Source organism: Meles meles, chromosome 2, assembly GCF_922984935.1.
Source record: "Meles meles chromosome 2, mMelMel3.1 paternal haplotype, whole genome shotgun sequence".
Taxonomy (NCBI): Eukaryota; Metazoa; Chordata; class Mammalia; order Carnivora; family Mustelidae; genus Meles; species Meles meles.
The window spans coordinates 163572606-163588149 of NC_060067.1; the positions used below are offsets into that span (position 1 = coordinate 163572606).

At 41.8% G+C, this 15544-nt stretch overlaps 1 protein-coding gene across 1 annotated transcript; it reads right to left on the minus strand.

The window, feature by feature from the left end:
* Nucleotides 1–2439: 2439 nt before the first annotated feature.
* Nucleotides 2440–8105, minus strand: NEFM (neurofilament medium chain). The gene is made up of 3 exons (XM_045998482.1): nucleotides 6403–8105; nucleotides 5587–5711; nucleotides 2440–4312 (listed from the first exon to the last, which is right to left on the minus strand). Exons 1-3 carry the CDS (start codon nucleotides 7480–7482, stop codon nucleotides 2938–2940), a joined length of 2580 nt encoding a protein of 859 aa, XP_045854438.1. The 5' UTR covers nucleotides 7483–8105; the 3' UTR covers nucleotides 2440–2937.
* Between the last annotated feature and the right edge of the window lie 7439 nt (nucleotides 8106–15544).

The window sequence follows — 15544 nt, forward strand, 5'->3', positions numbered from 1 at the left end:
CTATTTGTTGTGGGAATGAATATCCCAATGTTTTAATACTGTCGCTGCACTGACTGGCAATAGAAGACAGTGTGCTAGAAATAACACTTTCCTTTTCCATTGAGCATTAAAGTTGTCATAAGAAAAGTGCCACATTTTTGTACACCGCAAGCTGTTGTGGTAGAAGGAATCACCGCTTAATTTGTATCAGGATGTTTTATTCTTCTCATCATGCAAACAGTGACACAGAGAAGTGATATTGCATCCTTTTTTTTTTTTTTTAGTGTAAAGAGATCTATAGGTATATTAAATCAAAGACTCTAGGCATAGATCTGTTTTCTTTCTTGCAATCTGAAGAGAAAGAAAGGCCCATCACAGAATCACCTTATAAATTGAGTTGGCCACAATGGAGGGACTTGAGGGGCAGTGCACTGCAAGGGGTTAAGCATAGACGCTCTGGAGACAGGATATCTGCTGATTGACCCTGAGAAAGTTAAATTTTTTTTTCTGTGCCTCAATTTCCGATTTGAAAATTGAGAACTAATTAGCTTTGGTACTTCTTTCAACCTTCAAAATGAAGGACTATATCTCTAAGGCAAGCTCCTGAAAAGAAGAAATGCTATTTATCAATGGCTTAATGTCGTGGTAGCCTTGGACTGATTATAGTTAAGGAAAAATCATTCTAACTTCATAAATCCTTGGAGGTTAATGGTGAGCTTTAAATAGTCTCTCCCTGTCACTGAGCATATTTGAAAACATGAATTTCACATTGTTTTCTCTTTAAATATTAGTATAACAATTGGCATTGCCATAGAATTAGTGAATTCCAGGAAAAAAGATTATTGTATTCCCAGGCCCTAGCTCATGATAAATATTTGCTGAATTAATGATACAACCAAGCAATCTGATACCTTTAAACATGTTGGCATGGCTTATGAAGGATATATTCTATTATTATTATTTTTTAAAGATTTTATTTATTTAAGTCAGAGAGAGAGATAGGCAGAGGGAGAAGATCCCACTGAGCAGGGAGCCGGATGCTGGACTCGATCTCAGTACCCCAGGATCATGACTTGAGCCAAAGGCAGATAACTGACTGGGCCACCCAGGCGCCCTTCTAGTCCCACTTCATATAAGAGTTCCGAGACTCTTCCCTGGGTAAATCCTGCTGCATCATAGGTGCCAGTCTTGGTGGGACTATTAATCAAGATGCTTCTTGAGTTGCTGGCCAAGGCATGGGACAAAAATACGCTGTTTCTAACCTTCCAATGGAGTGATACAAGTTTTGAGTTTAGTCAGCACTGTGACGGCATGATGATTCCTACCTCTAGTCCTCTGGCTGTCTTAGCTGGTCTTCCCAACGCCCACCTCTTCTGCTAATTCTTCCAACCTAGGAGTTGTCTTGAGTTTTCCCAATATACTCTTTTTAAATTTTCAATTCTGTGTAACTAGAGTGAATTTTTGCTGATTTTATTTAAAAATTCTTTTACCGTGGATGGCATGGATATTATTGCTTCAGAAAAATTAGTGTTCTAACATTAAAGATGAGTTTTTAAAGGAAAATGTAAATACACAGTGCACATGATATGCAGTTACAGCAAAAATTGTGAGGACTGGCAAAAGGCTAATGATTGGGAAACACCATTGCAAATATCGATGTTAGCAATGAGCTTCCTGGGTGCACTTAGGAATTAAAATTGGGGTATCTTGAAAAGCCATTAAAAAGAGCATTGAGGATTGTATTATTGGGATGATCTGATTGATAAGAAAAATATGGACTTGAAACAAATAATACGTTAATTAATAAGTTAATAATGGTCTTAGACGTCTAGAACAGATATGTATTGTTTTTACAAATCTAAAAACACTTCTTTGCCCATATCAGAGAAAACTTTTTATTTTTGACATTATTTTTACCCAATAAATAAAACACCAAAAGTATAAATCTGTCAACCAAGAATCAATACTGCAGAAAAGATGTGTGTGTGTGTGTGTGTGTGTGTGTATGTTTGTGTTTGATATTTCTTGTTAGGACTATTAATGATTTCAGTTCTGCTTTTTCTAGACACATTGTTATAAATGCCATGATTTCCTTTGTGTCCCAACTCCAAGAAACAAGTTATGGCTCCACTGTCCTCCCTCTCACTTTCAGGTTCATTGAGTTTTGGGTAGGGTCAAAACATTTGGAAAGAAAGACTTTTATCCCATGAATGTTGCTTTTTTATCCGATGCTTTAATTTTTATTTAAAATGTTGAGGTGAATGTTGGCTAAATAAAGATTTTGACACCTAAAAATGTTTTTCGGCGATTATGTTTTCTCAGTGATTAGGAAAATAATGATAAGAAATGCAGATCACTTGTAACTCCCCCTTTCTCCCCACCAAATAACCTACTGTAGGAAAAGAAAGGGTCAGGTAGTGGAGATTACACTTTGAAATGACAGGACACCATGCAATTGACTATGTTTCCAATATGACCTTTATTGAGCAAGTACTGCTGTGACATTTAACATCAATCAACGAAAGGTTGCAAACTGTGCATATCAACGAGGTTCTCCCATGAACAAAAGTCCTTTTTAAATGCACCAGTGAGGTAAACATAATTATTCATATATAGCTTTCTTAAGGCTAAGAGAGTTCTGTGTTTCATTTATTATTTTTGGCTCAGTTGGTTCTTTGCATAATACATCTCAAGATATCCACCCCCCCGCCCCGAGTGCCCTCCTTCCAATAGCTTAGGAAATCAGCCAATTCCCCAGGTACATACAATATCATGCATTTCCATCACCCAAAGACTGAGGAGGGAGCACCCTGCGCTTGCATGCATTTCCCTCGTATTGCACAAAGTAAAATACAATGTCTGGAGCCCCCATGGGAGAACCCGTTCTGTTTTGAAGCTGTCAATCACATGCATATTAAAATTGTCATATGGCTTAACCTTTTGCAATGGACTCAAATATTAGTCACTCTGGGTGACTTCCTTTACTATGGCGTGTGAAGTGACCTTCTCTACCTTTTTGGTAGATACTAGCTTCTCCTCAAAGGTCTCTTCATGCTCTTCGACCTTTTGAGTGACGGTTACAGATTTAGTGATGTATTTGGTAGCACCATCGCCCCCCTCACTGGTGATTTTTTCTATCTTTTTGGTCACCACCACTTTTTCCTCACTTCTATCTCCCCCCTTCTTTTCGTCTGCGGGGCTCAAGTCTAGCCCATTGGTGACAACCCCTTTCTCCTCTTCTCCCCCACTGCCCTTCTCCTTAGTTTCCTGCTCTTCCTCCTTTCCTTCTACCTCCCCATTTACCGCTATGTCTTCCTTCCTGGATTCCTTGGAACCCTGATCACCACCTTCCTCCTCACCTCCCCCCTCCTCTTCCGCCTTCTCCTTCTCCTTCGGCTGTGGCTTCTCCTCTTTGGCATCTTTTTCCAAGCTCACCTTTCCGGATTTGGTGATGGTGCTCACCTCCTCCACCACTTCCTCCTTTACCGGGGACTCTGCCTTCTTCTTCTCTGGCACATCTTTTGGCTTTTCCTCCTTTTTCTCCACTTTCTCTTCCTTGGGAGATTCCTTTACTTCTTCTTTCTTTTCTTCCTCCACTTTCTCTTCTTCCTTTTTCTGCTCGGCTTTCTCAGCTCCTTTCTCATCTGCCTTCGGTTTCACCTCTTCCACCGGTGACTTTGGCATGGGAGACTTGGCCTTCTCTGGCTTTTCCACCTTGGCTTCTGCCACTGGCTCTTCCTTGGGAGCGACCTCTTCACGCTTTTCTTCCGTTTTCTTTTCATCCTCAGCTTCAGCTTCTTCTCCTTCACCTTCGGCCTCTGTTTCCCCTTCTTCTTCCTGTTCCCCCTCCTCTTTTTCACTAGAACCTTCCTTCTCGGATCCTCCTTCTTCGGCTTGGTCTGACTTAGCACCCTCTTCTTCCTCCTCTTCTTCCTCTTGGCCTTCCTCTTCCTCCTTTTCTCCTTCTTCCTCCTCTTTCAGTTCAGGCGCAGCTGCTTTCACTGGAGACTTTTTGGTAGCTACGACTTCTTCTTCAGCTTGCCCCTCTTCCTTTTCTTCTGCCTCTTCTTCCTTCTCCTCTTTCATGGACACTGCCCGCTCCTCTGCAATGGCTATCAGGGCCTCTTCCATTTCTGATTTCTCATCTTCCACTTTGGTTTCTTCTATGATCTCCTCGACAAATTTGTGTTGGACCTTTAGCTTAGGAGCCTCTACCTTGGTTTTCTGAATCTTACTGGATATTGTGACTGAGGGTTGTCGGTGTGGATACAGTGGCCCAGTGATGCTTCCTGCAAATGTGCTAAATCTGGTCTCTTCACCCTCCAGTAGTTTTCTGAGGACCGAATAAAAAAAGACAAGATATAACTAAAATCTTGGTGGCCTTCTGAGTTTCATTACGTTATGGGTAATGCAGCAGATACCTTTCAACAAACAGAATCACATAGATAAAAGATTGTGTCAAACCAGTGTGATACCTGCTATCATTTTGCTGGTCTACAGTGTCATAGCTGGAGATTCTCATGGACCACTGGCCAATCACTTGCTGCAGTAGCTGACCACACCCAATAGTCCGCTAATACACCCAGCCACCAAATCTCAGCTCTGCAGCAGTCTATTCGCTGCCCTGTGAATATGCTGAAAAGCTCCCTCATGGCAAAAAAACCCTTAGTGACCTTCTTGAGCATGTGGATTTTAAGGATGTACACTAAATTTCCTTTTGCAAATATGATGTTCAACAAATCTAGAAAACCATTTAGCGTATATCAGAATTTGGTATATATCAAGTTATAAATTGGTCTGCAATTTTAATCATGAAGTGTCTACTGAATATAGTTATTCAGCTTTCCTGAAGAGAGAGAGCTCTGAATGCAATTTATTCCTGTAATGTTATGATGATGACCTTTTGGTAGTATAGAAAGTGTTTAATCAAGGATTTTCTCCTGTGAACTTAGTCATCAGTAAGGTGACATCAGTTAGCAGACCTATAATCTTTTTTCTTTTCTTTCTCTGGTTGTGTATCTAGGTCTGTAGATGTAGATATAAATCTAAATAAAATACACTATACATATTTTCTCTCTCCATTCTATCTAATATATCTAATATATTCTGTCTAATTTATGTGTATATATCTATCCTATCAATCTATAGCTGTTCTCAGCCAGATGATGGCAATAGTAAGCTGTAACGGAGAAACAGAAATTGAATGTCCTGGAATTTGCCCTTGATATTATAAAATCAAAAAGCTGAAACCATGATATGAAATATTAAAAACTAAAATTCCGTTATTGTTTCAAACAGTTGGAAAACAGTTTTCACTAAAATGAAAAAGGTTAAGCAAAAGCACTGAAATCAATCAGCGCTGTCCCTCAAAACATTTTATTTAAATATTCATTTTAACTAATGTTTACTCTTTTAAAGTTGTGTGGAGTGGTAAAACCGCATTTACAATTCTTTAGAATAATTTTTTTTTTTAATTAAGAAAGAAAGCCAGGCACTGATTTAAGATTCCTGCCACCTGCTTGCTTGAACTTAAGTGATGGGTGTTGTGCCACAACAGCCTCCGCAGTGCGGTAAGTATTTCCGACCGGTCGGTAGTGAGCACGGTACCTGTACGCAGCGATCTCAATATCCAGAGCCATCTTGACGTTGAGGAGGTCCTGGTATTCTCGCAAATGACGAGCCATTTCCCACTTTGTGCCCCGGAGCTCATTTTCCAACTGCTGGATCGTGTCCTGAAATAGACACGGGCATAGACTCGTCCAACAGCAACTTCTTTCGCAAACCACTTGCTACCCCTCCCCCTACTTCCCTCCAGTTCTGTAAACCCTGTAGCTTCCAGCCCCTTAAAACAAAAATAAAAACAGAAAAAACGAAAGAACTATTAAAAAACAGGATCAATTAGACAATATGAGATTTCCTGGGCACACCATGCATTGAGACCAGTGGATCTAGAACTCGTCTCAGCACGAAAAAAAAAAAAAAATGTTCGGGAAAACCCCTTGGGCGACCTGGCCCTTCTCATTTGAGCTTTTTTTGGGTGAAGCCAATTTTAAGTGTTCTTCTGATCACGGCGGTAAAAGTTGAGAATATATGAGTTTCTGCACAAGCTGTCCTAAACTTGCTGCTCTGTCAACTACCCGAATATGTATCTCCTACTTTAAAATGACACCTCCCGAGAAAAAAAGCACGTTTAGTAAAATGTCAGGGATCTTAAGAACTGGAGATGGTGGGTGGGGGAGGAGTGAAGAAGGATGGGGAGGGGCGAGGACGCTTTGCGCATCGAACTTGCTCGGTGCCGCGCGAGCGCACTGGCCAGCGGCCACCAGGGAGCGCGGCGGAGAGCGCGCCGGGTCGCGTGCCTGAGTGTCGGGGGCGCGCGGCGCTGGCGCTGTCGCAGGCTGGCCGCGCAGCCGCGGTTCCTACCTGGTAGCTGCTGAGGTCGTGGTTATGGCGCTCCTCGATGTCGCTGAGCTGCCGCTCCAGGGACTCCTTGGTGCCGCGCACTGACTCGAGCTCGATGCTCTTGGACTGCAGCTGGCGCCGATACTCGGCGATCTCTTCCTTGGCGGAGCGGATAGCTTCCTTGTTTTGCTCCGCAGCCTCCGTGAGCTTAGCGTAGCGGCACTTAAACCACTCTTCCGCCTGGTGCATGTTCTGGTCGGAGTGGCATTCGAGCTGGGAGCGGATCTCTTTCAGCGCCGACGAGATGTCTGTCTTCAGGTAGTCTTTGCGCTCCACCGTGATGTGCGACGCCTGGATCTGGGCCAGCAGGTCGGCCACCTCCTCCTCGTGATTGCTCCGCAGGAAGGCCACCTCATCCTGCAGCGACTGCACCTTCTTGTCCAGCTCCACCTTGACCAGCGACGCCTCCTCGATGTCTTTGCGCAGCGCGCGGATGGCCGCCTCGGTGTCGTCGCGCAGCCGTGCCTCCTCCTCGAAGCGCTCCTTGAGCCGGTGGATGTCTTCTTCCAGGTGATCCGAGTCCAGCTGCACCTGAGCCTTCTCGTGATTCACCAGCTCTAGGGTGGCGCGCAGCTCGCGGATCTCCTGGTCGTACGCGTCGCCCAGCTGGGCGTGCGAGGCCTGTTTCTGCCGCAGCGCCTGGATCTCTGCCTCGATCTCCTTGTTCTGTTGCTCCAGGTAGTGCACCTTCTCGATGTATCCCGCGAAGCGGTCGTTCAGCCCCTGCAGCTGCTCCTTCTCGTTGGAGCGGGACAGCTTGTAGTCGCCCCCCGGCCCGGACCCGCCGTTGAGCAGCGACGAAGACTGGCTGAAATCGAGGCTGCTCTCGGCAGAGCTGAGCATGGCCGAGCTGTAGGTGAGGCGCGGGCCAAGCGCGCTGCGCTTGTAGGAGGAAGACACGGTGCTGGGCGAGCCGCGGGACCACGACTGCGAGCGGAAGCCGCTGGACGGGGAGCCACTGACGCGGCTGAAGCTCGAGCGGGTCTCGGTGACCCGCCGGTAGGCGGACGGGTTGCCCAGCGAGTCCAACGTGTAGCTCATCTTGGAGGCCTCGGGGCGTGTGGCTGTCACAGCGTTGTGCTGGTCTCGCCGCAGCCCATTTATAGCCGCGGCGGCTGGTCCCGGGCCAGGGCCCCGCCCCGTGGAGGCGGCGGCCGAGGAGGCGGGGACTGCGGGCCCCGGGCCGGGGGAGATGAGGGGGGTAAAGACAGCCTAGCAGTGATTCAGCGCCCGCTCCACGTGGGCCCGCGCCGCATCGGACCCCGGACTTTGCTGCCCGGTCCCGGCCCCTCCCCCAACTCTTTCCTCGGTCCCAGACCACTTGTCGCCCCTCAAGCCCCCTGTCTCCATTTCTCTTCGCCTTCGGATAGCCTTTTAAAGCCTCGGTGCGAGTATTCACCCAACGCCCTTTCTTTGTCTCGTCACTCTTCTACCCGTCGGGCAGCTTTTCTCCCGACCCCCTGACCACCTTGTTCTTTTCTTATACCCGCGGCTTTCTTTTATTTTGCCTTTTCTCCATTACTTTTTTCTTCACCCATCTTCTGTGCTGGATCTCTTTCCTTTCTTTTGGGCATCTCTTTGCTCTCCCACTTTAGCCTCCTTTAGTCCCACTCCGCCCTTCTGAGCCCCTTCCTCCTGGGCCCTCTTCTTCCCACCCTTACCTTCTCTCCTACTCCTCCCTCCCCTCCCCCTTCTTTCCTCCCCTCCCCCTACTCTCCTCCCCTCCCCCATCCTCAATCCCCTCGCCTCCCTCCCCTTCCCCCACTCCTCCTTTTAAAGCAGCCCGAGTTGAGCCCAAGCCCAGAGTTGGGCCTAGAAGAAAAAAACAAAAAGACTTTGAAGAACTGTCGGGCTGAAGCCTTCGGGAAGGGGACAAAGAGGATGGGCCTGGGTAGTTATTTGTATTAAAAGTGGGATGTGGCGCTACATTCTGCTTAACGTTTGGGGAACGTCCGCAGCTTCCGCAGGGGCAGAAGGTAAGGCGCTTGTGCTCGCTATGGCGCCGGCAGCACCAAGGACAGCGCCCAGGCTGGCGAGCCGGGAGACTCCGCTGCCTTGGGGGCTTGTCACCCAGCTGGGCTCGTCTTGTTGGCGGGGGTTTCCTTCCCTCTCTTCTCCCAGAGTAAATACAATTAAAGCCTGTTTGTAGTGACTGTTTGCAGGAGCCAAGCTGGAATCGAACACTAAGATTTCTCTGCATTGCAGAGTTGGCACAATGAACCGATTGCAGATTTTGAAAACAACTAAAATTCATTAAAGTCAGGTGACAGAAATAATATACTTGTAACCCCGTTTGAGTTTTCTAACGTATAGATGCAAGAAATCAAGAGATAAAGGGACTGAAATTTGAAGGTCAAATATTCCTTGGAAAGGGGAATTTGAAATCTGCTGAGGTGAAAGTCCAGGGGAATATAGTTTGTGAGAAGTTTGAACACAAACAATTGCTTTGTCATCATTCTGTTCAATACTCCCTGTATGTAACCGCAGTGATTGAAAAGCACCTGAATTAATTTAAAATTAATTTAAAAGTTGCCAAACAGATTTATCACAACCAGGTATTTTTTTCCCTCCATTTAAGATAATTTTCCTCCAATTAAGATAAATTTCCTCATTTAGATATTAATGACTGATTTGGAATAGATTTTCCATATCTTTTAACATGTTTGTTTCAACAAGGCATCTACATAGACTTCTGATGTTTGGTGCACTGTTAACTGGTAAAATGCCCTTTTATTTTACATAGTGCTTTGGGGTAATTCAGGGTAAAAAATTCAGAATCCTGCAAGACAAAGTGAAGAGTAGAGTGTAAGACTAATGACCAAGTTTTCTGGGGCCATAGGCACAAGTGATTGCCTGTGAAATGCTTGGTATGGCTGAGAAGAACCACTGCTTGTGAAAAGCAGACACCCAGACTTAAATATTTTCCTTTCACAGTATGCTTTCTTTAGGGCTTGTGGTTTTCTTTTCTTCTTTTTTTTTAATGACGTGGTCATGTCAATCAGTAAGTTTCTAGAGGTTTATTATTATTATTTTTTTTATTTTCATGAGATCTCTTGGCCCATTTGTATTTTAAAAAATAGAAGGGGTTAATTTAGGGAGTTACTTTTAGCTCATTAATGTGAAACTGCAGCATTGCGGGCTGTGTGGGGGAAGGATGTTCTAGTTTGCTGAGTGACAGGTTATCTTTCAGGCAAGGAGAGCCCATGTCTCAAGCCGTTGGGAAAGGCATTTGACGAGTGAGGGGATCAACTTGTGAATATTGGAAAAAAAGGGGGGGGGAGGATTTTTTGCTTTGATGGATACAAAAAGGAAAAGAGAAAGAAAATTTTCTGCCCTTCTGTAAAGTATTGCCAATCTCCAGGTTGGAAGGGTGATGTCAGATAAGGCCAAATGCTAATTATGTGGTAATTATACCTTAGTTACTTATTACTTTCTGCTTTTGTTAAAAAAATTAAAAAGCTCTTGGGGGCTTCACATTGCATCTCTGGAAGGACTTTGTTCTGCAGTGAGAGCAAATGGTTAACAGGCAGACTGCTGCTGTTAGTTTTCGTCAGGGTTTTTAAAAATGAGATGACTCTGCAGAGAGACATTTACAAGGAAACACATGTCTAACTTCACAATTAGCCTGTTTTGCCTTGTATCTAAACTAGCTCAGAAATTGTTAAGCTTCCAACTGGTTGCAGAAGGAGGAAAGCATTGCGTACAAACAAAATACTGGCCAATTACTCAGGCTAAATTCAGTTAGTGACTATAGCTTATAATTGTAACTTTGGTGTCACATGAAGTACTGTTCAGTCTGGTCATAATAGGATAACCCAGAGAATTATATCAGTCACCTCATTCAGGGAGAAAAGTTCCCATGGCTTAAAAAATGATTGGTCTAATTTCAGACTGACTGAGATGTTTTATTTGATATTAAACTTTTTACTTTATTCACTCTTTCTGAAGGTGACTTGAAGGTTATGCTCATCAATGAATTTAGTATAGAAACTTATTAAAGAAAGCCATAGCATTCATTTTTCCATCTTTGTCTCATTTTAAAAGAACATTTACCATCCTCATATTTTCCATAGAAAAAAAATATAGTTTCGCATTTTTTTTTTTTTTTTACCCTAATGACACTAAGGCTATGGACTCTTCTGAAAATATTAACAAGAGAGAAAAAAACCCATGAGGATTTATCTGAATTTGCAACACTGTTGAGTTTGACTATGATACTTTTAGAATTTATCCTAAATACGGAAGTTACAGATATGATTTGGATGTAAGACATTTTTAGTTAAATTGTCTCTATATTGTTGTACCATAAGCTACACTGTATTTTGAATCACTTCATAGGGATATACAGAGCAGGCTATATGTTCCTTCAGTAAGTAAAGTGCAAAGATTAACTTTGTAGTTAAGAGATAGCTATCCTGAGGGCTTATCTAATGATAATGGGAGAAATACCCTTTGCATAAAGCATTTATTCATTGACTCAAAAAATAAGGTTAGAAAAAATGAGGAGTTGAATATTTTCTTCCTTCTTTCCATTTAAAAGAATACTTTTTGATACACAAAAATGGAAGGAGGATGGGCTATGGGAATGAAGGAGCAAGCAAGATGCTCTAGATGGAAGATACCACTGTCAGATTGGTAGGCTGAATCTATCTAAGATTAATAAAATAATCTGTACTTTCTTCCGACCTACTGTGATGTCTTGAACTTGATTGTTTTGCCTGGGATCTGATTCTAGAAGTAGTGACAAATAATTGTTTAAAAATTGTCCTTTTCTAGTTATTTAAGGCATTGTTGGTGTAGGAAGGTCCTGACTGAGTCCTGGAGTGTGGACATAAAGAAAATGAGAACTGTAATAATTGTTTCTACTTTAGCCTTGGGATGTCAAACTTTAGAAGCAGCTTTGACCTTGGTCTTTTTTATTTCAGATGTTGAAAGCAAAATAAAAATATCCTCAGGGGAAAAAGCTGTTTCTTGTCAGGAAAATGGGATGTACATGCCCCTATTGTCTTTAATTAAAACAAATTCACTGAACCACGGTGTCCTTTTTCTAACATTAGATCCTGAAATGGTGTTTGCTTCTGTTGCCAAATATTATTATTCATTAAATATCGCCTTCTATTTCTGTCAGTGACTGTTCTTATGGAGAGTTAATTGAAGCATTAAAAAAATAAAAAATATTTTACATCTTTCTATTGTTCCAAATATAAGCTTAATCAGCTTCAAAATTCTGTATTTAGAAATTTCATATTTTATGGGGGAAAGGTTTAGCTTTGGCTTTAAGGTAGATTGCTGAGTTTTTTGCTGTGTAATGCCTTCACCCCACCACCGAGAATCAGTCCTGTGGAAGCCAGAGGAGGAGGACATAGAATTTTTAAAAAGTATTTAAGTTACCCTTGCTAAAAATGATTCTAAAAATAAAGTCCAATAGGTTCAAAAGAAAACTACTGTATTAATTTTTAGCAATTTTTGAAATTCAACATATTGGCTTTACTTGTAAAGTGGATGCCATGCACTTGAATTTTTCAAACCCTGCATTGCACGTAACTTTGCATCAGGATAGCCATGTAATATTTATGACATATTTTATCCCAAGCTTACCCAGGCCTTAGCAAGAGACATAATTCTTTTATTAGAAACTCTTAATTAAAATGAGCTTTGTAAAACTAGAGCAGATCAATGATCTATTATCTTTGGACCAAATTTCTGAGCAGGGCTGAACCCAGGGAAATAAAACAAAGTCAGGAAGAAGCCCCACCTAAGAATGAAGTCTCATGGGCCAGACTGGTTCTTACCTCACAATCTCTGTGATTCTCCAAAGCAGTCTTCTTTCATAATCCTCAGAAAATAGGCACACTATCATATCTATTTCTTTTCACTGCAGTTGCCAAGAGCACATATATTTTAGAATACTTTAACTCACTTTTTGGGTTAAAGTTAACAAATACTTAAGTATAGAAATCTACAAATTGCAGAGAAACGATTTAAGTATTTTCTGCCATCTTCTTCCCTATAATTTAAACATCAATGGGATCTTTCTGATGTATAATTCCCTACCCTGCTTTGTAAAATAAATATGTCTGAATATGTAATTTGGTATCTTAGAGGAAGGAATGTTATACTGTATGCCAGGCAACTTGGCTTCTTGTCAACTATTTGATTTTTAATTTCCTCTTAAAAAAACCCCCAGCACTTTTAGGGGCCTTATAGATCAAGAATGATAACATAATAATGACAATATAATAGTAATGATAACGGATCAGGAATATCTAATTGGGTCTGAGTATTAATTTCTGTGTCTCTTTCTTTCTGTCTGCCTTTCTTTTTCCTTGCTGATTGAGAGGAGTGCCATCATGAAGTTGAAGGTGGTTATTTGACAATCAGAGTGGTGCCCCATAATCTGGCCTAGTCAGACCTGAGTATTGTATTCTTTTACACTTAATGGTGCCCCCAATCCCAAAGCCATCATCATCATCATCACCACCATCAGATTTTACTTGTGAATAACATTTTACATAAAAGAAGCAAAACAAAACTTTGTTATCTCCCCTGGAATGAGCAAGGGGTGGGGGCAGTTGTGTGTGTGTGTGTGTGTGTGTGTGTGTGTGTGTGTGTGTGTGTATGTAAATAAGGTAGAACCCGAATTACTTTTCCAGTTTTATAGTTGGTGGGATCCATTAAGAGATTTGCCCAAGGTCACACATCTGGTAAGTGGTGGAGTAAGTGGGGCCAGGACCAGAATTCAGAGTTTTTGATTCTAGTGTTAACATTAAAAAACAAAAACAAAAACCTAAAATGTTCTTAGTACGTCCAATCCAGGCTCCATCAGTATGAAAAAATTAAAAGTAGGCAGGTATTACTAGTCTCAATAACTGGTATTTTTGAGTGCTTTTTAGGTGCTGAGCACTGTGCCAAGACTTCATTGGATTATCTCATTCAACTATCACAACAGCCCTCCAAGGTGATGCAATTATTTATTATTTTTTAAAGATTTATGTATTCATTTGAGAGAGAGAGTAGGGGAGAGGAGCAGAGGCAGAAAGAGAGAATCCCAAGCAGACTCCCTGCTGAGTGCAGAGCCCCACAGGGGCCTCTATCCCAGGACCCTGAGATCTTAACCTGAGCCGAAATCAAGAGTTGTATGCTCAACCCTCTGAGCCACCCCAGTGCCCCAGGTGATGCTATTATTACCTCCATTTTGTTGAAAAAGCAACTGAGCATGTAGGCACCAAGAGGCTAAGCACCACACACAGCTTGGCAGTCGTGGAATTGAGATATGAATCCAGGAATGTCAGACTCTGGAGGGAGGATGGCTATCACCATGAAGTGACATAGACTGGAAGGCCACACGGTCCCTCTCAAGGAACTCATTTAAAAGCTATGGTGTAACTGTCAGATCATGTTATAAAAATCTAGGACACACACTATACATTCTTTTGCACACTTTTTTCCTATTTATATAAAAATAAAATATTTTCATATTTTCCCAGATGAACATTATCTCTTGGTTTGTGACTGTATTAAAGATATTAAAAATGAAAACTTTTGAATTACTTGTCTTTGTTATTTTTTCCCCCCTCTTAGTTAATTTTCCACATAATCTGAAGGACATCTATTTCATTCTAGTCCATGATCCATGGATAATATCCCTAATCATTTGATCTATTATTTTATCCGATATCTATCATTCATCCTTACATGCACTTTTGGATTAATTTCTAGGAGATTTTAATTCATACTATACATGAATTTATCATTATCACTCATTTACTAATATATATTTATATGCATTCAAATTAAAAAGAAAAAAATCATTCTGTAGTCACAATTTTTTGTAAATATCACTCTTTAACCTAAATTTACTTTGAGAGATCCAATAATGAGCACTTGAATCTTGGCAGAAAGAATCACTTGGCCCACAGTTTTCATCAACGAAGGTTTACAACGGGATGGCTGGTGAGGAAGCAGCTTTTAAAATCTATTAAAACGAGAAGAGATAGCCATGAATAATTTTAAGTGAATCTCTTGATCATCTATTTTATATACAAAAATCAGGGTTATGTGACTGTATTTATATAGGTTGCCTAGAGACAAGTCAACCTTAATCCATTTTCGTTATTTATGGGATAAAGTGCTCTGACTCACCCTATTTGCATTTATATAAATCTGCTTGGCTTCTGCTTTATCAGACAGGGTCAAGGAAGAGGATTGTTTCTCATTTTTCCTGAACAAAAGTTGACCTTGAAAAGAAACAGCATGTATCCTGTATTAGTCACTAACAGTCTGCTTCTGGATTTGGATTACATAAAATTATTAGGAAGTGAATGCCTAATGATGAAAATTCTTCCTTAGCCACTGTGAGTCATTTAATACAATTTGCTGTTTTATCTTATCCCCTGTTAGCCTACATGATCCTTTCCTTCAGTCAGATTCAATGTGCCTTGGAAATTTGATGCCTCCTTGGAAACTCCTAAGAGTGACACAGGATTACCTTCTTGAACAAGAGGCATGTTCGTGGCATGATGAAGCCATGATGAAGCCATGAGGTGTTTATTGAAGATCCCACATCACATTAATGAGAGCTTTCTGCTTCTGGCTTGCCAGTCTCCTTTGGGCTCCCATGATCTGGTTCTAGTGAAACTCCAATTCTCCAAATCCTTTCCATTGTTTTTAGCTACGAATGCCTCCTCTCAGGCTGAAGCTCAGTGTTTATGGTCTAGTTAGGTGCTACCACCTGCTGGACATTTAAATAACATCTCAACACTGACTAAATTTAATAACTCTAAGTAGCAGATATCAAGTCTTACACATTATGTGTGCATCTCCCAGTGTTTTACAGATAGCGAGTCCCCAATGAATATCTGTTGCATGAATAAGTAAATGAGGTTCTATCTCTTGTCCTAAGATTTTCTTTCAACAAATGCTGGTGTCTTCAATATCAGACATTGTACTGGACACCAGGGAATTATATGAAAGATACAATTCCAGCTTGGAAGAAAGAAGTCTTCTTTCTTTCTACATCTTTCTACTGTGGGGGAAGTATGGGGCCAATAGTTCTGCTATGTTACAGATAAAGAGAGTGTGTTATGGGAGCATGGAGGATGAA